Source organism: Tauraco erythrolophus, chromosome 17, assembly GCF_009769465.1.
Source record: "Tauraco erythrolophus isolate bTauEry1 chromosome 17, bTauEry1.pri, whole genome shotgun sequence".
Taxonomy (NCBI): domain Eukaryota; kingdom Metazoa; phylum Chordata; class Aves; order Musophagiformes; family Musophagidae; genus Tauraco; species Tauraco erythrolophus.
In genome coordinates this window covers 5,090,322-5,115,845 of record NC_141481.1, presented here as the reverse complement: position 1 = coordinate 5,115,845, position 25,524 = coordinate 5,090,322, and the positions used below count along the sequence as shown (strand labels likewise).

Sequence of the window (25,524 nt, the reverse complement as noted above, 5' to 3'; positions counted from 1 at the left end):
CATCAAAACGAGTCTTTCCCCAAAAAAAGTCCTGAATACTCACATGTACCAACTGTAATGCTAACAAAATAATCCAGTAACAAAATCCTTAGAACTTCTGAAGATTAAACTCCTGAAGATTTACTTATTTAAAGTTGATTCTCTAACTGTAACTTGGGTTCTTAACTTACATTTTCAGATATATGATTGTTCCAAATACAGCTCATTCAGGTCTGAACCCAAAGCACTAGGTATCTATCTTACAATATCAACCTTTTTTCTTCCTATGGCTTATATGACATTTCTTTTTATGGAGCTATTTCAGTTCTTTCCTTTGAGTGCACCCCAGAAGCCAGAGCTACACTGCAGCAGAGAAGGAGGATCAGTAAAGCAACAACAAAAGACATCCTGAAAACAGCCCTTCCTATAACAGCAGTTATTCATGAAGACAGGCATATAAAATATGTTTAGGACTGAGGTGCTTTTAGAATAACATAATTCAGTAAATATCATTTTTAATGTAACCAGACACATAAGAAACTTACTTGGCATAAGCTCATCCCACCAAGCCACAGTCACATACCCATTTTCCAGAGCAGTCTTCTTTCCTCAGATCCTTTATTTAAGCAGCAAGCCTTGCAGAGGAGCTCTGCAAGAAGCGTCTGGCTCCTGCAGGTCATTAGCAGTGTTCTCATTCAGCTGTGCATAATACTGCTGCTTGTCCCTAAAAATGAGATGGGGAAAAACAACTAGGAAAGGGCTTCAAGCTATCTGCAGGAAAGAGAAAAGACATAATACTACAGCCTATGCTGAAATGAGAATTTTTAAGGCCTGAAAGTACATGAGTTTACTGCTTAACATGAAACTAGTAACAGCACAGATCAGCCAGATCTCAGCAGCATAAGGACCTCTTTCACTCTTCCTCACTCTGGCTGTCTCCTGTCCCCTCTAACATACTCTCCCAAGCAGCAGAGAAGCTGCTGGAGCTGGCTTGCTCTTCACTGTGGTCATTAACGGCACCCAGAACAGCCTGGGTTCACCTGTGACTCCCAGGCTGGGTGCTGGGAGGAGGAGGCAGTAAGAATGTATGCTTCTCTTTATTCACTTTTTTGGTGCTCATAATAATTTCCTGGCCCGACCAACTCTTGGGGAAGCTTTACACCTCATTATCCATGTCCTCCCTTTGCAAAGAATTCTTCTTGACAGCAGAGTGGAGAGGGAGAGCAAGTCGAAAGAAAGGAAGAGGGAATAGATCATCAGCTGAATTTTAAAAGAAAGCTCTTCTACCTCCTCCCATCCTAACCACGCACAGCTGGCACGGCAGCCAGGGAGCAGTCGCACACGAGCTTGCATCACAAGCCCAGGACACCCACGCTTTACTTGCTTATTTACTTGCACATGCCATTTTGGAGGCTCTCCATCTCCAAAGAGGGCCCCAGCTGGTTTTAAAGCTGTGCTTTTGTTTGTAAAAACGTACTCATGTTTTGTGCATAAAACTAAACCAAACCTCAAAATAACTCTAGTTATTCAGCCAAATTGTATTCACGTTGGAGTGGTGAAATTGGGCGTCAACAAGACTCTGTGTGTGTGTGCGCACAATATGTATGGACACAGAGAGTTTCATAGTTTTTGTAAGCATATTTGCAAATGGAATATAAATAAAAAATCTTACTCATAAACATGGATCAGGGCACTGAATGTTTTCCTTGTGAAATTTTACTATTGCTCCTTATCTGGGAAACTTGCATAGTTTCTTCTTGCCAGAGTAAAATATATCTTAGATTCACGAGACTGAAGAATTACATTCTGGTAGTTCATGATCAGGGCCATTTGGACAAGAGCGATCAGCTTGTTCAGATGACTCAGGGAACCTTTATCTTTTGGTGAATCAAGCCTCTGTGTCTGCAGATCACTGGTCCTGTTGCAGGCTCATCATCTGGGACTCACAGTCCTTCACATTCTCACCCTCTCCTCTGTTGGCACAAACATCCAGCAAAAAACGTGAGCTGTGCACACTGCGGTCCTCCTCTGCTTTAGAGACTTACTTGGTTAATATCTTCATTAGGGATGATGCTTAAGTCCCATCAAAGTTTTTCCAGTAACAACACTTAGCTATGGTTAACAGAAATCAGATAATTGGACTTTTTTCCAAACATGCAGAAAAGCTGACATCTCACAGGACGCAGGAATTAACAGAGATGTTGGCTGGACAGAGATAAAATTTCCACTTGTTTCAAGCGGTTCTGAGAGCCTAAAACCCTTTTACAAATCACAGTCATGCTCTCTCATGCACAAACTGGGGTGCTTGTTGAATCTACTGATTACCACATCACCAGTGCAGCAGGATTATTGCCCAGGCACAGTCACTGATGCTCATTTCCAACCAGAACAACAATAAATTTTATCCCCTTTGTTTTTCTTTAATCTAAAGACTAAGAGAATGTAATATTTTACAAGAGCATTTTGTGTGTCTATCTGTCCTCAGGAGCCACCAGACTGAACTGGGCCCCACTGACTGTCTTTACAGGCAAACTAGCTGACTAGTACTACACTTAGAGACTGTGATCATAAAAAATCACCCGATGCTTCTGCACCTACCTCTCTCTCCCATGTTTTGGCTGAAGTACCTCCCCAGTGACACAGCTGTCACATGAAGGGCTTAACCCTCTCATTCCAACCCTTGCACTGCCAGCACCACTCTTAGTGCAGTCATGACGCAAAACTGCTGCAGGTCAAAACCACTCCTTGCTTTTTGCTGGATTCGTTTCAAGGTGGGTCACCCCTGCCTGGCGTACAGGGTGGCTGCATGGATGCTGGGCACAGCAGCAAGGAGAGGGCAGTGCAGGCCAGGGAAGAGGAGCTGGAGGTGGGTGGATGACTTCCTCCTGCAGCACTACCAGCTGCCAGTGATGTTGGAGCTGAGACATCCATCCAGTAAGGATGAGTAATTCTGCTGCCTTCTGCCATCTTCCCTGCTCGCAGCAAACAGCAAATAAGGGATAAAGAATACAAATGTGAAAAGTCAGGTTAGGTAGCAGTAGTAATAGATACAAATTTACAGTCAATAAGTGATAAAGAATACAAATGTGAAAAGTCAGGTTAGGTAGCAGCAGTAATAGATATGTTTCCATGTGGATGATTAGGCTTTTATTAAGTTCTCTGGCAATAAATCATCCCGGAGAAGATATATTACTGCTTTCTGCAGATTCAAGAAGGTTATCTATTTTCTGCAAAGCCATTTTTATGCAAGCTTGAGTTAAAGATGGAAAAACAAACAACCTGGTATTTACTGGGAGGTACAGGAGCGAAACGCAGTTCCCAAGATCTTAGAAAGGGAGGCTGCTGTGAAAAGCCATCTGTTTACTGTGTCCTCAGCAGGACTGTACAGAAATGTCCCCTTTAGGCAGTGTAGTTATTAACAAATGTAAAGAAGCCGTAAGCGAGTGTTGGAACATGGTTTCAGTCTGTTTTTTTCCTTTTATGGTAAAGCTGCCAACGTAGTGCTTCATTGTGATTTTGTTTGTGATTAAGCAGAGCTAGCTGGTCTATCAAGAACAGAGGGGCATATGACTCTTACAAGAAATCTGGAGGTGTTTGGTGAAAAAGCTAAGCAGACTCCAGAAAAAAAAAAAAAGTGAATTGCATGTTTAGGAAAGCTGGTGGGTTTTAGAAGGTAAATGTAGACCTCTATGCTATTAAAAGTTAAGGAGAAAATTTTAAAATGTCCAAAACATCTAATACAGACATACAGGGGGTGGATATAATAGTCTTCCAGATAGTGTCAGTATTTTTAAAAACGTATTAACCAAAAAGATATTGGAAGCTAGAAGACGTATTTTGTTACTTTTTAAGCTCCAGGAATGATGGTTAAGGAGCTTTATTTGTGCAAGTCATTTTCTTCTGATAGATCTACCCACATAAAGTTGCAGACTCGCAAAATAGGGCACAGTCCTTTCTATATAGAATAAAATATTCCAAAACAGAAAAAGGAGCAATCGAATGGGAGAGCCCTTGACAGACCAGTATCTGCAGCTCAAGTCATAACAGAATAGGATTAGATTTCCTGATATGCTTTATCCTTACTTTCGCAATTTGTTAGAACTGTTGAAGGAAATAGAGTAACACCTGGAATTCTCCTTCCATGAATGTGCACAGGAAGGTTTGTGTGCATGAGGTTTTGCAGGGCGGGCTGCACAACAACGCAGGGCTGAAACCTTCAAGACTGCCAAACACGAGGGAAGTTAGAAGGGGATAAATCCAGTGACAAAGAAGGAAGCTTGCAAGAATACCATGGGATTGTTCACCTATAGAGAACAGCCAAATCACATAGGGCCAATCCTGGAAGCCTTTCAGACTACAACAGAAAACTGAAATCAAATAATTCAGATTTTCTCTCCAAGAACCCTCAAGCAAGTTGCTGCCAGTCAGACAGACACAAAGTGCTGCTTCACCAGAAGGCATCCTTGGAGAGCCAGCAACCACCCAGCAGTCCCTGCTCACAGTTTGAGTCCCTCCAGGACCAAAGGCCCACTATTCCCTCCATTTCCCTCTTATTCCCATTTCAACAGGATTTATTCCCACATGAGGTGCTGGGCTGATCAAGTCCAAAGAAATTCAGTAGCTCAGGCTTGGCTTGCACAGCCTGTTCTGTGTCCTGGAGGGCACTTGGTGCACCTTCTGACCTTCCTAATCCTTCTTCTGCTCTTACATTTCAGCAAAGCTGCCCATACACATGCACTCATGCAAACCCCTGTGGTGGGCCAGTTTATGAGATACCTTCAGGAGGGGTTTTTCACTTTCTGAGGAGCAAAAGAAGGGCAGCAATGGGCAGAGAAAAGTAGTGAGAAAATACTTGGCTTGGGGGAGACTGACTTTTTCTAATGTTCCCTGAGCTCAAAAATTCCACTGGCAATTCTGTATCAAGGAGTCACTTTTATTTTCTTTATGGTATTTATGGGTTTGTGATGCAATATCAATATAGGCCCATGGTTTCTATTTACACAACAGTGTATTTTTAGCAAAAATTCTACCACATTCTCACTTTTTTTAACTTAAAAGAAAGCCTAGCTCATACCCTGCGGTGAAAAATAAACATGGCTTGCAGCTCCTTTCCTCTCAAACATTTATGTGGAAGAGTCCTGCTGGGCTGATTGCTGGCAAAGATCTCCAATAGAACCGTAATGAGTCATTTTGCACCAATTTACTGAATAAAGCAGTTAAGTGGCACCATTTGCCGTGTCAGTGATCGATAAAGCAGTTAATGTCATTGAGGAACTGGGAGTAAAACAGTTGTTTAGTATCAACCCAAGCCATAGCAGAATCCTCTACTGCTTCTCCTAGGCTGGCTGCGGTCCAGGAGGCAATTACAACTTGCAAGCTTAATAGGTTGAATTTATCTCCATTATCTTTATATCGTACAGAAAGCTTGTTTATCTCATGGTACTTATTACACAGAGTGTCAGCAATAGGGGCAAGCGATCAGATAGGGAGCCCTGCAAGTCACCCCACACGCTGAATAAAAGGAGGAAGGGGTTCATGTCTTAACCTCTGACCAGAGGCTGCTCTGGGCTAACACTAGCACTGCATCTGAGGAACAATGCCAAACTGTGCAGAAACACGTGCTTCTGCCTTAATTGTCTGCCTCAAGCATCAGATTTGTGAACTATGCACACTTTTAAAAAATGTACTTGACCTGCCTAGGAATTTATTTTCCTAAGTCAGAAGATTTTTCTACAGTGTGTAAAGGCAGTGTGTGACAGCATCAGTCAAGGAATGGCCAGCTTCAATGGCAGGGTAGGTTGCTCAGAGCCTTGTTCGAGTCCATTTCCAGATAGCTCCAAGGGTGAAGATATCCCACCTCTATGGGCAATCTGTCATAACATTTGATCACTCCCACAATGAAAAAGAAGTTCTACTTCAGAACTGATCACAGAAAACATGCTAGTCATGCATCTTTACATAGAGGGCAAATTGTAAAGCCTCCCGTTAGCACAAGCTTTTCTGGAAGTCTTGCTTCAGTGAAGCTTTACAGATAGTTTAGCATTGTGGAGCCCATGATGAAACCTTGGTGTGTGTTCATTGTCTATCTCAGCCTAGAGATCTTAGACTGAGATCAGCCTTTTGATAGAAAATTCTGTGTTAAAGGTCTGAAGGTAAATAGAAACTGCAACTCCAAAAGCATGAACAGGGAGGAACGCTGCAAGAGCAGGTTATGGGGCTAGGATGCAATCCTAAACCTTGCTGCGGCATTGCAGCGTACTGGACCCTGCTGAGGAGAAACTGCTTACATGCCTCACATAGTAGAAATGGAGATTTTGGCCCACCTTTTTATAAATTTTGATCCAAAATGTGTTTGATGGTCCTGCTCATACTAAGAAGCATGAGGAATGCTTATGTACTTGTTCATATGCTTTTATGAAATATGTGAAGTACCTTGTTTTATTTTATTCTTTGGAGGACATCTTGGAGAAATTAGTTGTCCTCTTGATAAATGTTGTCTCTCAGTCTGAAATGGAGAGTACATTATTCAGGTATTTGAACTGCTCTGCTTTCAAAATTCAGAGCTTTGCATGACCAGCTTAAGACATTCTAGTTTTTGATACCTTATCTGTCCAGACTTTGTCTCAAGTGGGCTGCTAGCCACACTTCATAAACATAGTAAAAACTTGAGTTTCAGGTTTGAAATTTTCAGTTATAATCTTCTTACAGACAGCCTGATCTTTTAGCTGTCCTCATTACAGTTCATCTCTAATGGAATTTACAAAAAATATTCTGAACTCTTAACCTTTTGTTCATTTTTTGTACAAAATATTTCCATTAGAGATGCTTATTTAAATGGAAGGGCAAATTAAATAAGATGTGAACCCAGTACTTTTGACTAATCGTGGATTGCCAGATTTTGGAAGGTCTAGGCTGTTCAATGTAAATCCTTATATTTATAAGTGCTCCTGCCAGGACACAGCCGTTTTCTCTAATTAATGGATTTTCTTCTTTATTCGCAGATCGAGAAGACCAGTCTATCCTGTGCACGTAAGTAAACTAATCTATTTTAGTATATCTTGATATTACAATGTCTGTCTTGATTCAAAATTGATTCAAATTCTGATGGGACTGACATATTCTCTGCTTTCAGTAAGCATGAACCCCAGTCCCAGTAGATTTACCTGTTGATAAAATAAAAAGCAGGTATCAGTGCCATAGGAAGTCTTTAATGCACAAACTTATTTCTTTAAATTGACTTTTTGAATTCAGAGATTCAAGGGTTTACAACAAAAAATTGGGGAGTGTGGTTGTAAAACTGTATGTTTAGAGAGAATGAGGGATTTTAGAGCTTCCTAGAGGAAGATGAGGAACCAAGAAAAGTGAGGAACGCAGAGCATCCCAGATATTTACTGAGCTGCTTCTTGTTTTCAGCTGTTAGTAACTCACCATAACTTCCAATTCAGTTGTCGTTGTAGAAAAGTCCCGTCTTTTATGCCCACGCTGTTGTTTCGTGCTGTCTCACACACTGCAGCTGGAAGGGGGAAGGCTCGGGATCTCCCTGCCGGCAGCGACCACGGCGGGGCCTGTCCGCACTCTCTACGTCATCTCTGTAGGCAACAGTGACATACTAGCTAAGCCGGCCCTGTTTCAAATTCTCTTGGTTCTTCTGCAACCCAGCTTGCTGAAGGCCTCAGCTCCTTGAGCTCTCACCAGCACGGCAGGTTCTGCTGCTGCTCCTGGCTCAGGCAGCGATTTCATTGCAACAGGCTTCTTTGTGCAAACTTACTCCTCCGTGAACTGAACTGGGTTCAGGTTGTCTGTCAAAACGTGGCTACTGACTGGCTGAATATACGTTTATACTACAGTTTTCAAAAAGCACTGCTACTGATCACCAACCATATACGTGAGTGCCACTGCTGACTGGGAAAAAGTCATCACCTAAGAAAAAGTAAAAATTATAGACTGTATCTGGTACCATAAGGGCTAGCATAGCTCTGACCTCTGTTGTGACAAGATTCCATTACATGTAAATATATCAATTAAGAATCTCTCCAAAAATGCATTAATACCGAAAACAAATCTAGAATTGATGCAATGATGACATAAAAAACTGACCATCACTTTCTTCCCAGGATGAAACATGTCATGATAATGAAGATTAATTTAACATATGCATTTCCTCCTTCTATTCCTGTGCTTTAGTTTATTTTTCCATTAGTAAATCTTCAGATCTTCTTTTAGCTTTGGAATATTTGAATTTCTAAGAGAGGGGCTTTCTTTTGCAAATCTATGCAATTTTGTTCATGAAAATCCATTAAAGGATCCACTTCTGACAGCTACCATATATATATATACACACACACACATATATAAAGTATGAAAATACTTTTCATTTGGCCAGCTAAGCTGGAAACATAAGGTGTTTCACACCAGTAACATAAAATAGAGAGAATGAAATGTCTTTACTATTTTTAAAACAGCCACAGTAAGTGATTCACTGAGACATTTAGAACAACTGCTGTATGTTGAGTGGCCATCATGACCCATAGCTTAAAACAGTCCTCATACATGTCTTTTAAACTGAAAAGATTAGTCAAGCTAAAACCAATGTACACAACTTCAACCACGACTGGTTTATCATCCTTGTTGGCCTTATTTGGCTGTACAGAAAGAAGGTTTCCTCCGCTTTCAGCTGGGCAGCTGTCAAGTGGAAACAATTTGCATTACTTTGAAGAATTGCTAAAAATTCTAAGAAATTCTCTTTTTGCCTAAAATATATAACAATAACTGAGGACTTCATGGCTTTGATCAGCTGGGATCTTTTCTTTAAGTATCTGCAGATTCAAACTTTCCAAGGCCTGGTACCTAAATTGTAAAAAATGTAGCTGTAAGAATTCATGTACAAATAGTTGTGGATGCTGCCAAAAACTCTTATGTTTAGTGATGTTACAATGTAGACTCTTGCATTCTTCTACTTATTGCTACCCATATACCCCTTCTTGCTATTCACTTTACGGGAATTCAGCAGGATAGCCAAAATACTGGTGACAAAATGCAAGCAGAAAATGTGCACTTTATTTTTAAGTGCTCCATGCTGTGGGCTTTGTACTACTTCTGGAAAGTTACTGCATTGTTCGTAGGGCTCACCCAGAAACCAAAGGCATGTTTAGTGGGATGCTGAGTACCTTAGGGCTCTCCTGACATGAAGCTGGGTTATAGGTATATCTGAGAAGTAGGAGTGATTCTGTGTTTCTGAGTATAAATATACCCATTGTCAGGCCTTCACCCTCAGCTCATTGAATGTACCTTCATGTGGTTAAGTATTGTTTGCATTCTTTTCCAATCCCTACCCTTTCTGTGATTAGCTGTGGTATGTTTAAAATGCTCCATCTGTCTTTAATGCTCATGGGTTCTAATGCTTCCTCAGCATTCCTGGTCTTCGCTAAACTTTGTTATTTCCTCTACATTTTCTTATTAACTACACACATACTGCCTTTGTTCTACTGTCCTCTGTGCACACATCCTTTCTGCTGTTGGCTCTTTCCTATGGGCAGCATCACTGAACATCCTCTCATGTCATTCCCTGCCAGTTGCTCTCTGTCACTTCACAGTCAGCCTTAAAACCTCACATCCTATCACGCACATTTACAAGCTGCCTCTCTAGAACATAACAAACTTTATACCATGGCTGTGCTTACTAATATATCTGTGGCTGCCTTATTATAACATAAAGTAATGTAACGTAACATAACATATATAATATACAATATACAATACTGCACTATACTGCAGATAGTTTTTTGTTATCTTTTACTTTTTTATATACATGCATTTGGTTTGAATAGCTTCTATCAAAACATGTGGTAGCAGGGTGCTATTTCCAGTTAATTCAATACAGTAACAGACAAAATACTGCGTGAGGCAGTGGCCATCCTGCCCTTTTTCCCCTCTTCCCCTCTCTCTTTTTGGGAAAACTCTCCAGAGCCTCACCCAGCCACACGACCTCAGCCTGCTTTCTCCCCTGACACGTGTCAAGAAGCAGAGCCATGCAGAACGTCCTCCAAACTGCAAAGCCCCATTAGTCAAAAGACTCCTCCACGAGAGAGCTAAACTCTTTTCTTTCCCAGCTCACTAAATCTCAAAGGCTGGAGCTGGCAGGCGTTGCTGCCTGGCCATTCTCCCACACAGATATCTCGTGTAGCTTTAGACCCAGGGTGGAGCTTGGTGCTGAACCAACTCGGCCTCTTTTGGGAATTTTTTTGTAAGTAAACTAGTAGGATCAGTGGGCTGGCTTCCGAGCTGGGTCTCCAGGAGGGTATAGCTGGTCTAGGATGAAGATTTTCATTATCTTTGCACATCTCATACTGCAGGATGAAGCCTGCCAAGCCCTAATGTGATTTAGAGCACCTCATTGACTGCTCTGTGCACAGAGGCTTCCCGCAGCACAAGCACAGCCAGATTAAGAGATGTGTGAACGGTCAATTTTTGTGGTTCATTGCTTACTGAAACAAACGCTGAAAAGAAATTCTGCTGTTACTTTTTAGATGTTTCCAAAAGTGGAATTAAGCTAAGTCTTATATTGTAATATTAATACAGAAAGCATTCAAATCTTCAACAAAAAAATACACCACAGGCTCACCCCACAACAGTGAGGCCAACTTGCTAGTCTCACCTTGTCCTAATTTGGAAACCTTTTCTAACTGGAATAGTTTTCATTTAAGGTGAAGGTAATGGAGTCATGGAGGGTTTAGTAGCTCATGTGGTGCAAAAACTCCATTATAGCTGCGTACCATATATGTGAGCTTATGTGTTTTAAGTCTTGTACTGAATTCCTAAAACAATGCCTGGCAAGAAATGAGGGAAGAATAAATTTAAACTATGCCATACAATGTGAGAGTGGTGTTATTAACAGAGCAAGCCTGTAAGCCTAGTAGACCCTCTTGCTCTTTGAAAGCCAAGGAGTTTCTTAGGAGGAAGACACATATGGGAAGTAGATTAAGTACTTGGGTGGATCAGAACTGTGCAACAGGACCTGGTTTTGATCTGTTTTTTTTTGGTGTTGCCCATCTAAGCTGGGTGCAAAGAACAGCACTGGCAGTAACTGTGCTGCCTCTATAGCAGGCTGATTGGAGATGCTTCAATTAAACAAATCATCAGTCTACTCTCAAAAGATCATGATTAGGTAACAGCATTTATATGGTGAAGTCCCACTTTGAAATTTAAATTAAGTGTAAAGACAGAGTAAAATGGGCACTCAGAAGAGAGGAGCAGATGCCTCCTGAGAGGAACCCCATTCTGTATGGTCCACGCCAAAACCACTGAAAGATGCTTGCAAGAAAAAGACGCATCTTTAAAAATTCAGTCACTGAGCTCAAGAGAGCATGTAGATTTTAAACCAGGTGGGATTCCTCATACCACCTCACAATGAAAGTTGTTTTGCCACCTGAGAAATGATGGTGCTTCAAGGCAGATGCACAGACAAAACCTAGCATGACCAATTCTGTTGCAGCCCAATAGTTACAGGAAGAATTTCATCCACCTGTGAAGCAAACTAAGAGATTTGCATGCTCTCCTCCTCCCAGGTCCTTCCCTTTGTAAGCTTCTTGATGTTTAAAGGCAATGAACCTGATCTAGCCATTCCTCCTCATTAGTTTTTAAACACACGGTATTTTATCACTGAGATGAAATCTAGACCTTGTCATATAGCTGTGATGCATCCTTCAGAGTATGAGGGCTACTAACATTTAATGGATACTTGTTTATCAGACCCGTCTATTGTCATGGACATTTAAAAATGATCTGATGTGTTGAAAAACTAGATGTATTCATTGGCTATGGACATTATTCTTCATTACTGATTGGCCTTAGAGATTTTTTTCCTACTTGTAGCTCTTGAGATCCTGTCTGTTTCCCATTTCATGTTGAAGCATTTTCATTTCATGTTGAAGAACTTTTTATTGTCCACTTCAAAAGGACATTAAAGCCTCAAAGTCTATCTGCAGAAAATAGCAAAACCCTCAGCCTGTGCAGGAGCAAAGAGTTAAGGATGAAAGTGCAGAACAAAATGTTAAGTAAATTAAGCATTACAGTACGGTAGGATAATTACAAGGAAAATGATGCCATATATGGTAATACTCACAGGGATTCAGGGGAAAGCCAAATGATGGGCACAGTTGCCCTGGGAGAAAGGAAATGCAATTCAAGTGATGAACTACAAATAACCTTTAATAAAACAGAATAGTTCAAAGCCCGGGGTTTGTTTGAGGAAAGTTTTTTTTACTATTTTTTTCCAAAGAAACAAAGTTGTAAGGTAGATTTATTTGAAAACTTCGTATGCATGTGTCTTCAAATTGGTGTGCTTGGTTTGGAATTGTTCCCAGGACACTTAATTTTTATCAATAAAACATGGAAATGTTTCAGCAATGAAGCCCAGGCAGAAATGAATCCAACCTCTGAATTGTGCAAATTAACCCAGGTCTCGTGAAAAGCAGCATATTTATCTCCATTATTTCTGGTTAAAACTCTAAAAGCCATTTCTCATCATGCCGTACCTCAGGAATTGTTTCTGGTTTCCTAAGGTTTACATCAATGTCATCCTGTCTTGAAAGTTCTGTCCAACACTTGCTCATATTTTTTATGTCCATTTATCACTGGTCCCTTGGTAGGGAAAATTAACTCCTATATTTCCTAATTAGGAAAAGAAGCAGAACTGCAATGGATCTAGCTAAATAGTTTCAGTTTCAAAAGAGCTGACAAATATCCATGGGATTTTTGAATGTATTGTTCTTTTATTTTAATTTAAATGCAAAGACAAAGAGGTTTGACTTCCATTTAGACTGTTGCCCTCCTCACAGCTCTAGCTTGACGCAGTTGAAAGAACTAGTTTGTTACATCCACACCCACTGTAATGCCCTTTTTGACTGCTGCAACAGGACAGTATAAAAGCATTTTTGTCTATATAATCATCAGAGCCAAAGGTATCTAGAAGACATGAGATGATGTAATGTGACACTTGGAGAGGGAAAAGTAGGCTGGGAATGTTCTTCTGAGAAAAGACACTAAACCGGGCCCTTGTACCTATACTTTGAAAACCAGTATTTTACGTTAAGAGAGGGCTTAAGAGTTGTAAATAATTCCAATCCTGGCAGTCCTCCGGGAGGTGGAAAGTTACCAATGCTTTCCTGCTTCCCAGGGGACACTGCATGGAGCACAGCCAGGATGTCGATTCTGCTGGTCAGACACATCCCCACATGAGATGTCCCTTACTACTCGGTTAGCAGGGACGCCCCAGGCAGTCCCAGCTCCGGTCCCTCTGAATTCAAGGAGTGTTTGAACAGATGAGGCAGGATCATTCGCTTATTCTCCAGCATGGATACAAGCTATTAGTCTACTTTAATGCAAGAGTTTCAGAAGAGAAAACTATTGGATTACTGCTGATGTTTTTTCTTACTGCTGTACCACATCATAGTTAATGCTGTATTTTTTGGTCTTAAAATACAAGCAGACTCCTTGCCAGCTACGCTTCTCATAAATGTTCAGATGCTGCCAAACCAAGACAAACTGCTGTTCAAAAATGCATCATGTTTTAGAATTGCCTTAAATGGCCCAAGGTCCAGTCAAAATACTAACGGGACAGAGATATCGCTCTGATAACGCGTTCTTTGCATGCTGAAGTCAGGTGGATTTGGAGAGATGGTGTTCTGGGGTAAATACTAACTGAGCCAGGCACTTTCCAGTCCTGTTTTTATATACTAAATACATCACATGGCAGGAGCCCACTAGTTACCTACCTTCTTTTGTGTTATTTTCTTTCCCCTCAGAGGTGAATCTGGTGCTGGCAAGACAGAAAATACCAAAAAGGTCATTCAGTACCTGGCTGTTGTTGCTTCATCACATAAGGGCAAAAAGGACACCACCATCACTGTAAGTGAGCTCTTCCGTATTCAACTCTTCTTCAAGCCTGTTAGGACTGTACTGAGCCGACTGTGCTAACAGCAAGTCAACATCCATGGCTTGCCAAACAGTCGACATATTAAGAGTACACAATTACGTCACAGCTCTGTGTTTATGGAAAAAAGCCTTTTGTTTGACACCCCTTAGGCATCAAATCAGAAAGTACTTTGCTAGAAGAGAAATATTCATAGTTTTCCATATGCATAGCACCTATTTATATCCTAGCATGAAGGCCATGAAGTCTGCAAGGGCTCGGGTCCTTATTTTACCCTTGGCCCCTGGCAATTAAGAAGTTTGGGAAAGCCTTTAACTAACACGTTGTCCAACTGCATCACAAAAATGTATACCAGCATTTAAACTTCAAAAGTTTTGATTGGCTTTGTTAACAAAAAAGTTTTCTTAGACCCAGTATAAAACTTGCCTTTTCTTTTGACTCCTCTGTTAGAAAGAACAATTTCAAAAGGCACATTTTTTAAAAAGTTTGTTTTCTTCTTTGTTCCTTCAAAGTTTGTAATAAACTTGCCTTAGTGACTAAAGTTTGCTTTCTTGCTCTGAACCATAATATGAGCTTATACCTGCCCAGTTGCTGGAGATGATCAGTGTGATTGAGGCTCTCAGCTGCCTTTGCTGTTTCCAATGATACAACTCCAGGTCCTGCGTCATTTCCAGCCTTTTGAATGTTACTCAAAAACTTCTGCAAAAAAAATGTAGCAATTCACTTCCATGACAAAACAGGTTTAATTCAGGAAGATGTTTCAGTGTGTCTCAAATGCAAGACCAAGTTCAAAATAAGTAACCAGAAGGGTAGCAGGAAATGAAGCAAAAATCTCATGACCACACCTGTGCTGGGTCTTGCAGCTAATCTTGCCTACCCTGTACGCTGGCAGACAGAGGACTCCAGATGACATGCGTGGCCTCTCCCACCACAGATAATCGTTGTTTGTGCACAGCAGATTCTGCTCTGGGGCAGGGGAGGCAGCAGCTGTCCCTTTGGGTAGTATTTTCTAGAAATCTGTGATTAAATTTAGTGGAAACATTCCAAGACTAAAAGCATAGTTTTCCTTTGTTTATGCAAAAAATTTATTTCTTCCTACTGAGTCCCGTTCAGTGGCTGGAGGAAATGCATTTATGATTTCAAGGCCATTCCTAATGGGCATGTAACTGCAGATGCTGCTGACTCCTCTGGGGAATTATGTGAGTCTCAGGATCAAGCTGGCCCTAAGACAGACCTGAAGGAAAATATCTACCAGATGGGAGCTGAGAGAAAGTCTTTGTTGTTCTGTAACATGCTGACAAACAGTAACTCAGTGACCAGGACTACTGACATTGCAATTTCAGCCCTTAAAAATTAACGAATAGCAAAATGCCTTAGTTGCACCAGAGAACTGGGGATTTACCATAAAAATACTGTTCTTGTCTGGCCCTGGGAGATTAACTTGGGAATGGACCCAAATCCCATCTCTTTGCTTCGGGGTTTTTATTTCTTCAGTTAAAATGCTCTATATATGTTAACAGTATTTGTACTCTTGGTATGTCTGCAACAGATTGTTTTTATTTGTATTCCTGGTTTATTTGCATGGAAACTGTATATTGGTTATTTTAATACAGGAAAAACAATAAAAATGTCTGTGTAATGGAAATGATACTGACACTTGTTTTATACCACGTTATTCAATACAGCAAGGTCCATCTTTTTCTTACGTGAGTAACTTAGACTGTTTGATGTGTGTTTAAGGCACTGAGTGTAGATCTGCATGCTATTGTTGCACCTCGAAAACTTAAGAGAGATTTCATTGAAATATGTTGTATGATGTGATAAAAAGCAACAATAGCGCCAAATGCTCTCACAAATCAACCCTAACTGTGTCAGGCTCCATGGTAAACAATGAGGTCTGACACAGGCAGGGTCATCTTTCGAATATCACTCTCTTCTATATGTGTGTGTTCAAATTGCCATAGTTTGAATGACATTTCCCACGATCCTGAAAGAGCCACTCAGCCTGAAATTCAGCAACGTGATTTCTGAATGAAAATACCCAAATGCTTTCCGTGCTTCAGGTTGAACTTTCTAGGACTGTTGTGAAATAATTCCTAAACCTCACGGTGTTGGATTGATTTGTATGGCTGCATGCTTTCCATTCGATATTGCTTTCAATTTTACATTTTCATGTAACTGTTGAGAATTGTTCACGTCTGCGAAAGTTAGCATGTTCTTAGCTTGCTGCTACGATGTGTTACTGAGCAATTCTCACTGCAGCGTGTGGCTGCAGATGCGACATGGCAGTTTCTTACCGGCCCTCACAGGCCCTCCTGTACTGCGGTGTGCCGTACCAGCACACCAACGCTTTGGGAACATCTCAAGTTTGCTGGCATGTTCCTTCTGTTTCTGTGCCACGCAAATGGGGTTTTTAAATTTTTTTTTTAATGGAGTTTTTTTTCCCCCATTCTGACTGCTGCCTCTCAGATTTTGGCTATGACAGAGGGCAATGTGTTGCCCCTTAGTTAATTTAGCACTTCATTTGACAAGCTCTCTGCAAAAAAAACTAATTGATTGCTGGCATAGGCAACTCGGTGGAATTCAGTGGACTTAGAGCTGCACACAACGCTGTTAACTTGGAGCCACAGTTTTATAGCCCAAACTTACGGTGTAGTTCAGTTCTCACTAGAAGCAGGTGGTATCTGTCTCGGTTTAGCAGACAAGACTCTGTTTCAGCTATCACCATCCGATTTCAGCAACACCCTTCACTTACAGTGGAGTTTTTAAGTCTACAGAGTGTAACTGGAAAGAGTTGCTCAGTACAGAGAAACTTCAGGAACTTTTAGGAATTCATTACTTATTCTAGGACTCCTGTATTAGCTGGTTGGGGGATCTTTCTTCCCTCTTCCTTCAACTCTCGGGTATTAATTTTTGGGGGATTTTTGGTGGGGTTTTTATTTTCCTTTTTTCAAAATGCAGTCTTGATACATGCCTTAGCTCTCAAAAGATCTATGCTCTCAGGAAGGTGCTCGTTCTCCTGTCTCGTGACCTTGCACATAAGTTTAGCCATTTATTAACAATTTTTTGGTTTTTAATGATATTTTTGAGGCAGCTCTCATCATTGCCACATAAGTTACAAGACACTCAGGAATGGTGTTTAGAAAAAAAGTTACCAGTTTTGCATACTAATTGGGAAGCATTTTCATTTGCCAAATTATTTCCCCTAGATTTAACCTAAACATTGCCTTATTTTCTTATTAAAATTATTTAAATTATATCATATTATCTATTAGAGACTTTTTCCTTTTCAGGGTGAGTTATCTGAAATAATGCATATTACTGCAGAGTAGTTCTCAAAGAATAGGATGACAAGAAGCAAATGTGAAAGTGAGTGACCTCATAGGACCGAGCTGAATGAAAAATTCTAAAAAGCTTTTCAAAAAAATTCATAAGGAAAGGATTTTTTTTACTTAATTGATTTGTTTAGAAATAGGAGTATTAAATGCATGCTTGTTTCATTGCATGATTTGTTTCATTAGCAATTACCAATCACAATTAACAATATAATATGAAGTTTGTGTGTTTGCATGAGAATTCATTATCCTAGTTTGAAATAAATCAATGCATTTCCATATTTAACCTAAATAGCCTTGCATGGATCATTATTAATAGACTTGATGAAATCTGCTTTGTAGCTTTGTGCTGCATTACATTAAAATGATTTTCAGCAAGTTACTCTAATTACTTCGTCATTTGCTAGCAAAGGATCTCAATAAACTAACTTGAAAAAGACATGCTAGAAGTTCCTTTAAGAATATCCCTTCTAAAAATGATATTGAACTGGAAAAAAAAGAATTTGACATTGAATGACCCTTTTTTTTTTTAAGAAAGGCCAGTCATGATGCTAAACAGATTAATAGGCTTTGATCTGTCACGGGCAACAGGGCTGGAAAAGGGTCATGTATACAGGATGGCAGTCAACTGCACAAATATATAAACACAAAGATTAACATAGAATGAAAACAAATCCACATGAAGTGCAGTATTCAGAAAAAAAAAAAAAAGCTAGAGGCTTAAATTCTCTTTCACATTTTTCTCCAGTGTACATTTGTTGGTTTTAATTAAGTAATTATGAAGTTTAGGGTTAACTGTATCTGAATGAATTTTAGGGTGAGCTGGAAAAACAGCTTCTACAGGCAAACCCTATTCTTGAAGCTTTTGGAAATGCCAAAACTGTGAAGAACGACAACTCCTCCAGATTCGTAAGTAGAAGAAATCCAGTTGGGTCTATGCTGGGGGAAGGACAGCATCCTTTACAACACAGTGTGCAGACTGTGGCCCTCATCAGTGCTTCTCTCTAAGGAGCATCTTAAAACTAATCCCTTAAAAACAGTTTAGAATTCCTCTCCGAAATAGGAATTTGGCCTCATAGAAGATTAAAGATCAAGCTCAAACTTGACAGTACCCGTGTTCTCTCACAATTTAGCAATTTATGTGTGGTCTTCCAGAGCCAATTCCTGTTCCAGGACATATCTACCTTCACAGTATTTGCAAACAAAGTCTGTGCTTTCTTTTTCTTTGCACCACTGTTGAGCATATATCTCATAAGGTGTGATTGTTACTTAGCAAGAGTGGTTAATACATTAAATTAAAAACTACAGGAGAAAAAGAAAAAAACAGTCATAGAGGTTAAAGTTAGAATGATGTAAGCTGAGGGCTGTCACTATCTGATGACACCTTTTTCTGTGAGTGCTGGCAGATGCTTATTTTCCCTGCAGACCCTCCTCTCCTACCTGTGCTCTCTCCCTGCAAAATTCAGGGATCCATGCAGATGAAGCTTAACAGAGGGAGTTACGCAGATCCAATGCTATTCCCTCACTGAACTCGTGGAAAACTAAGTAGAAAATAGATGTTAGAATATCCCCAGCTTCCAAAGCCTGGACTCCTTTCCACCACTCTAAGTGCCTGAACAAAACGTGGGGGCAAATCTCTGCAGAGGAAACATCAGAGAAGTTCACTTCCTTTCAGGCTTTTCCACGGGTTGTGCTGGCAGGAGGGAATCAAGCTCTTAAGAGGATGATGTACATGTCTTATAAACAGGCTAAATACTAATGTTGGAAAATCTGCAAGAACAGCCCAATCTAGATCTTCTTTTCATTCACAGGGCAAATTCATCCGCATCAACTTTGACGTGACAGGCTACATTGTCGGAGCAAACATAGAGACTTGTATCCTTTTCAGTGAGCGGCACTGGAAGCTGGCTAGGCTGAGCCAAAGGAAGTAAGATAAACAAGCTCCACTGCATGTCTAAGAAAGGCAAATATTGCTGGGGCTGGTATAAACAAAGATGGAGGGAAGTTGCTCCATTTATGCTGATACCAGCTTCTCCATTTGTCTTGCTCTTATGTTTACATTTTTAGGTCTGTTTTCTCAGCTATAGGGAAGTGTGCTATTTCCAATGTACAGCTTCAGAAAATGGAAGCACCATACCTAAGGCAATGGTAGGGCACGTTAAAAGGAGAGTCCCAATAATACGATAATGGGAAAAGATTGCTTTGCGGTTAAGGTTGCATGTGATTTTGAGAGCCATGCCATCGTTATGTTTCATATCAGTGTGATCCTGCACGGGTCACTCCAGTTCCCTGTGGCCTACATTTCTAGCTGCATAAAAAGGTCTGAAACTTTACTGTTTCTTACTGGTGCTGTGACAGGCATTTCAAAAAAAACCCGAATGCTTGGTATTACCACTGCAGTTTACCCAGGAACTTGGAGCATGCTTACCAGTTTTTAAGTCCCAGTTTAGCACTTTGTCCTGGTCCTGACTGCATGTTGGGATTTAGTCCAGATGCTTGTACCATCTCATCTTCAGTCCTGTGCACCCTGGCTTCTGTAAGGGATGGATCCTGAGCCTTGCAGACTGATTAAGCCCGTGGCTGCACATGCCCTTCTGTTTAGGTATCTTAAACGTCAGATATGTTCTACTGGGACAGAGGCATTCCAAAAACCAGCATTGAGAATAACTTGCTATGGTAGAAGTCTATATAATACCTAGTATGACAGCTTTCTAGTTCATGTCTGGAGAACTGAAGGGTCATTTTAATAAAAGTAATACACTTTTTCCTTCTACCCCTCTGAAGACTTTATATTAATAAGGACAAGAGAGACAGGAAAAGTGAAGGAACATGGCGCAGTCAGAAGAGCTGTCTTAGAGTCCTTACAGTTCCTCTCCCTTTGTCAAATCAAGGGACAGTTTATCCCAAAATTGCCTTGATCTCTGCCTATTTTGTTAAACTGCCATGGTCAGAAGTTACATGTTCTGGAAACTCACTCAACTAAAATGAAGTAAATATTTTGCCGGTGCTGATGCTCCAGGGAGCATCAAGCGTTAGGTATTTCCAGAGAACTTGTCTGCTCTGGATGCTAAATACTGCCTTGCTCTTTCAAATTACACACTCAGAGCAGTGAGCTATGTATCAGTAACCTCCATGTATTTTTTCAGGAAAAGTACAGACTTTTCAGAGAAATTCAGCTTAGGCTGACTTTGCTTGCCAAGTACTGTTGTCTCGTCCCTTGGTTATGCTTATGATTCAGTGTGTTTCAATGAGCAAATTAATATGTAGCTAGATTCCTCAGTGCTGCGTTGCTCATCTTTACATAGAGGAGATGCTTGCTCCAATAAAAGAGAAAGAAAGATGCGGTTATAAAGAAGGACCTTAACTCTTTGATATAGCATCAAACAACAAACAGTTTATCTTTCTGCTCTTATTTTGACAAGTGATATTTAGAAAAAATCAGGTTTTAATTTTTTTGGTCTTAACTGAAGTTTTATCTATAGCACTATAGCTTTTAAAGAGTGAATCACTGACTGATGTTGAAATAATTACACTATTGCCAACTTCATTTTTAATAGTTTATAGTCACAAAAATTGACCGTAAACAAAGTTTGCTTTTACACCTGCAATACTAGCTTCAAGAGCTTTTTTTTCTAGCAGCCCCACCTTATGTTGAAAGAATCATATTGGTAATTGATTTTAAAAGTGGTGTGAATCATATTGCGAATACTATTTCTATATATCTGATTTTAAAAGCATTTATGTCTATTGTGGTGCTTATTACCATGATTACGAGCATTTACCATACAATAAGAGGTAGGGAATTCATCTACTCATTGTGACGAGAATCATACCAATACCAGAGCTCCTGCCACAAGATTAGATGCATATTTATGCTAGACAAGTTGTGGCAAATATTTCAGCAGTGCTATTGATGGTTCTGAGGCTGATGGCACAACTAATGAAGAACTGAAATATGTTATTGATTTTTTTTTAACACACTTGACAAACAGATTTGCTTGAAAAATCCCGTGCTATTCGTCAGGCTAAAGATGAGCGAACATTTCATATCTTTTATTATTTGATTGCTGGAGCTTCTGAAAAAATGAGAAGTAAGTTACTTGCTAATGATTCTTAGATCTCATTGAACAGTCTGAGCAATGGCTTACTTAAGTAATTTATCTTAACTTCTTTAATTGTATGTCATTCAAACCTTTCTATAAATAAATGGCTCTTTAGCTACGGAAAATAATTGTCTCAAGCGAGTTATATGAAAGCTTCAATTAACCTGTTTGATCCAGGTTGTTTGCAGTTTACAGGATGTTTCAATTTACAGGAGATGTAATCTTTGTCAGATCCCATCTTGACTGATATCGAGAAGACAAATAGGGAAGAGTTATTCATTATTTTTTACACAAAAGAAATTGAGGTTCTCAAATAAAATATTGGATGTGGGTTTAAAAGAAATGAAGATAATGTCTTTCTCACAGCATATCATTACACTGTGAAACCCATAGCTTCAGAATATTGAGAAGGTGAAAAGTCTAAGTGAATCAAAAAAAAGGATTAGACATAATATATATTGGAACATCATGGTTCAAATATGACATCTTTCCCTAAATCACTTGTTGCCAAAGAATGTATAAAGAAACAGATAACTCTGTATTTTCCCTGGTTTTGATGTTCCTTACTTAACAATCTGTTGTTGGCAACAGCAGATGGCTGAGAGTCTTTTTGTACTGGCCTACTATGGTTGTTACCTGGTTTCGTTCTTATTATTACCCGATATGAATCCCCACAGGGAGAGGTGTAATTCTGAGTAGGTTATGCACGGTGTTGAAAGAAAGACTTTTGGGAAGAATGGCTCAGGTGCAAAAATCCTCTGAGGGACAGAGACATTCTCCAGTTACTAAAGAAAACTGGAAACTTAACACAATCAAGCTTGCTAAATGAAGAGTTATTTTGAAAACATTTATGCACCACAAAACCCTAAACTCCTCATACAAGCAGAGTTTTCCTTTGGAGAAAACACTGGGTTTTTTTCCTGTTGTTTGTTGGGAGAACTCGCGAACCAAGAGCATTAAGTTGATGCACTTAAGTAAAGCTTTTCTTCTTTGCTTTTTAGATGATCTGTTGCTGGAAGCCTTCAACAATTATACCTTTCTATCTAATGGCCATGTGCCTATTCCTGGTCAACAAGATGATGAGATGTTCCAGGAGACCTTGGAAGCCATGACAATTATGGGCTTTACTGAGGAGGAACAGATAGGTGAGAATTGTTAGCGAGATTGTATTCAAGCTGTACATCTGCAAGTGACACTACATATAGAGACACAAATACATAGAGGTTAATTCTATCCAGAATAATCACTTTGCAAAACATGCATATGAATTAAGATTCTACATTCATGTGAGAAAATTACGATTATTTAGATTTTATGTCCATGTTTCTCTGGAGAAGTATGATCTCGCATGAACCACCAACTGGAAGATTCTAAATGTACTTATGTTATTTAACCTCTTTGCCTCTTATTTCCTCTGTGTAGAACTATTACCAACCAATACCTAGCTACTATTTCTAGGAAGTACCCTATGAATTAGTGCCTATAGATTTCCCTCCTTCTTGGGAGGTATTAGATGAATTAAACCATAGATGTCTCAAAGAAAGAGAACGAAGGTTCTCTCATAAGGTAAAGTTTCTCAAGCACAGATTTGTTTCTACCTCAAGAAAAATATGGGAACTCAGTTCTGTGTGATCAGGAGAGACACAAGATTAAGGCAGGATCTAAACACAGGATCAAGATCATATAACACAAGCAGCATGGTCAGAGCCAGTAACAACAAGCAAACTTAACTGGTGGCAGCACAGTGCCTGAAGACAACATAAACCAGGAGCAGGAATCCGGAGGAGGACAGCAGGGGCTGAGAACAGACTGACAGTGAAGGCACTGAAACCGCTGTCATAGATCCATGACACAAAACGCTACCAGCCTCCCTAAAATTATCGCCACCTTTGTATTAAACAGGGTGATGCTTCAGGAGGTCTTGTGAGTATTAGGGTGACTGTTCTTGCCTTGCAAGGGGATCTAATCATGATCTACTGCTTTTAGGCTGTTGTTAGAAAAGTTCTACTTAAAATTACTGCAGGGGCCTACCTTTTTCCATTGCTGCAGTGGGTACTGGTGGGAGCAGCTGAAGACAACAATGAAATCTCTTTGCAAACCACCTCTTTCAAAGGTTTAAATGGGCAGCACTTGCTGGAAACACAGTGAAAGACATATCGAAGAATCACCACCTACGTTGGAAAATAGAATATATATCACCAAAGAGAAATCATCTCTGCGATGCACAGGGCAGCTCTATACTTAAATACGGATCAAATAAAAAAATTGTCGTAATATTCTGCTGTCCATCTGAATGAAGAATTGCAAGGCTTTTTCTTATAAGCCATAAATTCCAGAGATCTGCTTGTAGGAGCACTCCTGACTCATTTGAATTCCACAGCATCAGTGAAGTTGTCAGCATGCAAATGTACTATAATACACGGTGTTTTGAAAGGTAATTTGTGTTTACGAAAGGGAAGATTTCTCACCAGAAGAACTCCTCACATACTCAGAAGAGACTACTGAATTCAAGCCAGCTCTAACAACAGTAATGACCATTTAAAGCCATTTTTTCAGAACTTTCCAACAATTAGCATGAAAAAGTTGCTAAATACTCTGATTTAATTTTGAAAGAAATGGAACAGGCTCAAACAGCTCATATTGGTATTCACTGATTCAGAGAAAAGAGAAACAAAAGCAAAGAGCATGAATCAATAACTACAGCATCTTGAAAACGTGGGCCTGCCAGAGACATCTATCAGTGTAGCTTTTGCCCCACTCTGTTCCTGGGAGGTTGCAGGGCTTCAGCTGGTGCACGCCAGTGTGCATTGTCCACGGAGGAAAATGGCCATGCCCCAAGTGACACCTGGTGGCAGAAACACCATCACTTGAGCTTCGGACCAGCTGTGGCAGCCGGGAATAGAGCTCCACCACATCCCACCCCTGCATCAGTGACTGAGGGATACTGAGAAAACATGTCTTGCCTTGCAGCACAGCAATGCAAATCTCAGCCTTGGTAAATTCAGATGATGTTACTGATGAAGACTGGTTCGTTCATCTGGCAGGGCACATGTGTTGGTGTCGACAGCAGCATGCGCCGTTACAACAATAGGACTTGTTTTATTACTGTCTGAACCTCTTTGATTTCATGCTCTAAAATATAAGCCCATTAGGATACTCTTCTTCTCCTGTGTAAGTTTACCAAATAAACAAATAGAACTCCCTAGAATCATACAATCTCATCTGTAACATATCAGTAGATTTTACTACTTGAAGTTAGGCAACATCACGTTTATATATATTTTAGTAATCAAGCATTAATCACTTTTCTGTACTTTGACACTAATCCTTCAGTGATTTGTGTACAATTGATTTTAGTTGCACAACTAAATACCCATGTGTTCCTGCATAACTGGAGCTTCAGAAGTGCCACACGTTTTTGCATCTGCTGGTTATTCATAGATATTCTGTTATTTTCAAGACAGAGACACAGATTGTCAAGTGACTGAGCAAGGAAAATGCTAACAGGCCACCCTGAGTGCAAGAAGAATTCCTGAGACCTGAGGGTCTGCCTGGGGAGCCAGCACCACTTGGCTTGAAGATGCTCATGTTCCCAGACTGGCCTGTTTACTCCACTGCACAGACTGTTGTCAGCTCATGCCTAGAGTTTATGGCACAGTCTTTTAAAGCAAATCCAGCTCTTTCCATAGAGGCACAGACTACCATAGTCAATAGAATGAATTTTTGTTATTGCAGAGAATAGAGCTTTCAAAATGTGTCTCTTCTGTTCCTCATCTATATTATCTGTTTCTCTTACAGCTATACTGAGGGTTGTTTCATCTGTTCTGCAACTGGGTAACATTGTCTTCAAGAAAGAGAGAAACACTGATCAAGCTTCTATGCCAGACAACACTGGTATGATTTGCCACTTAAAAAATCTAGTTAAAATTAAGAAATTAATAAGACAGCAGCTGAGTAAGCACTCTTTGTCAGTATTTTTTATTTAACTGTTATTACACATGAACGTCACAGGCTTTAAAAGATATACCATACTTAATATCAGATCAATTATCATTACCTTTTCTAGTAATCTTGCATCCATAAATTGAGGAACAGTGAATCGGCTGCTTGGATCATTAATAATACTTTTATGGCAATTGGCATCTCCTGTGTGTACAACAGAGGAACTTTTAAGGAA

General features: G+C 40.0%; 1 protein-coding gene across 2 annotated transcripts in view; it reads left to right on the top strand.

The window, feature by feature from the left end:
• MYH11 (myosin heavy chain 11) overlaps nucleotides 1-25,524 on the top strand; it is a 54,781-nt gene that overhangs the window by 6,586 nt on the left and 22,671 nt on the right. The window contains exons 3-10 of one of the 2 annotated variants that reach the window (XM_086622407.1): nucleotides 6,981-7,008; nucleotides 13,782-13,884; nucleotides 15,595-15,615; nucleotides 18,061-18,153; nucleotides 19,056-19,119; nucleotides 21,237-21,335; nucleotides 22,349-22,492; nucleotides 25,146-25,241. In XM_086622407.1, the coding sequence (XP_086478533.1) occupies nucleotides 6,981-7,008; nucleotides 13,782-13,884; nucleotides 15,595-15,615; nucleotides 18,061-18,153; nucleotides 19,056-19,119; nucleotides 21,237-21,335; nucleotides 22,349-22,492; nucleotides 25,146-25,241 (648 nt within the window). The remainder of the gene's footprint in view (nucleotides 1-6,980; nucleotides 7,009-13,781; nucleotides 13,885-15,594; nucleotides 15,616-18,060; nucleotides 18,154-19,055; nucleotides 19,120-21,236; nucleotides 21,336-22,348; nucleotides 22,493-25,145; nucleotides 25,242-25,524) is intronic. The other variant, XM_086622406.1, reaches the window with a different exon arrangement.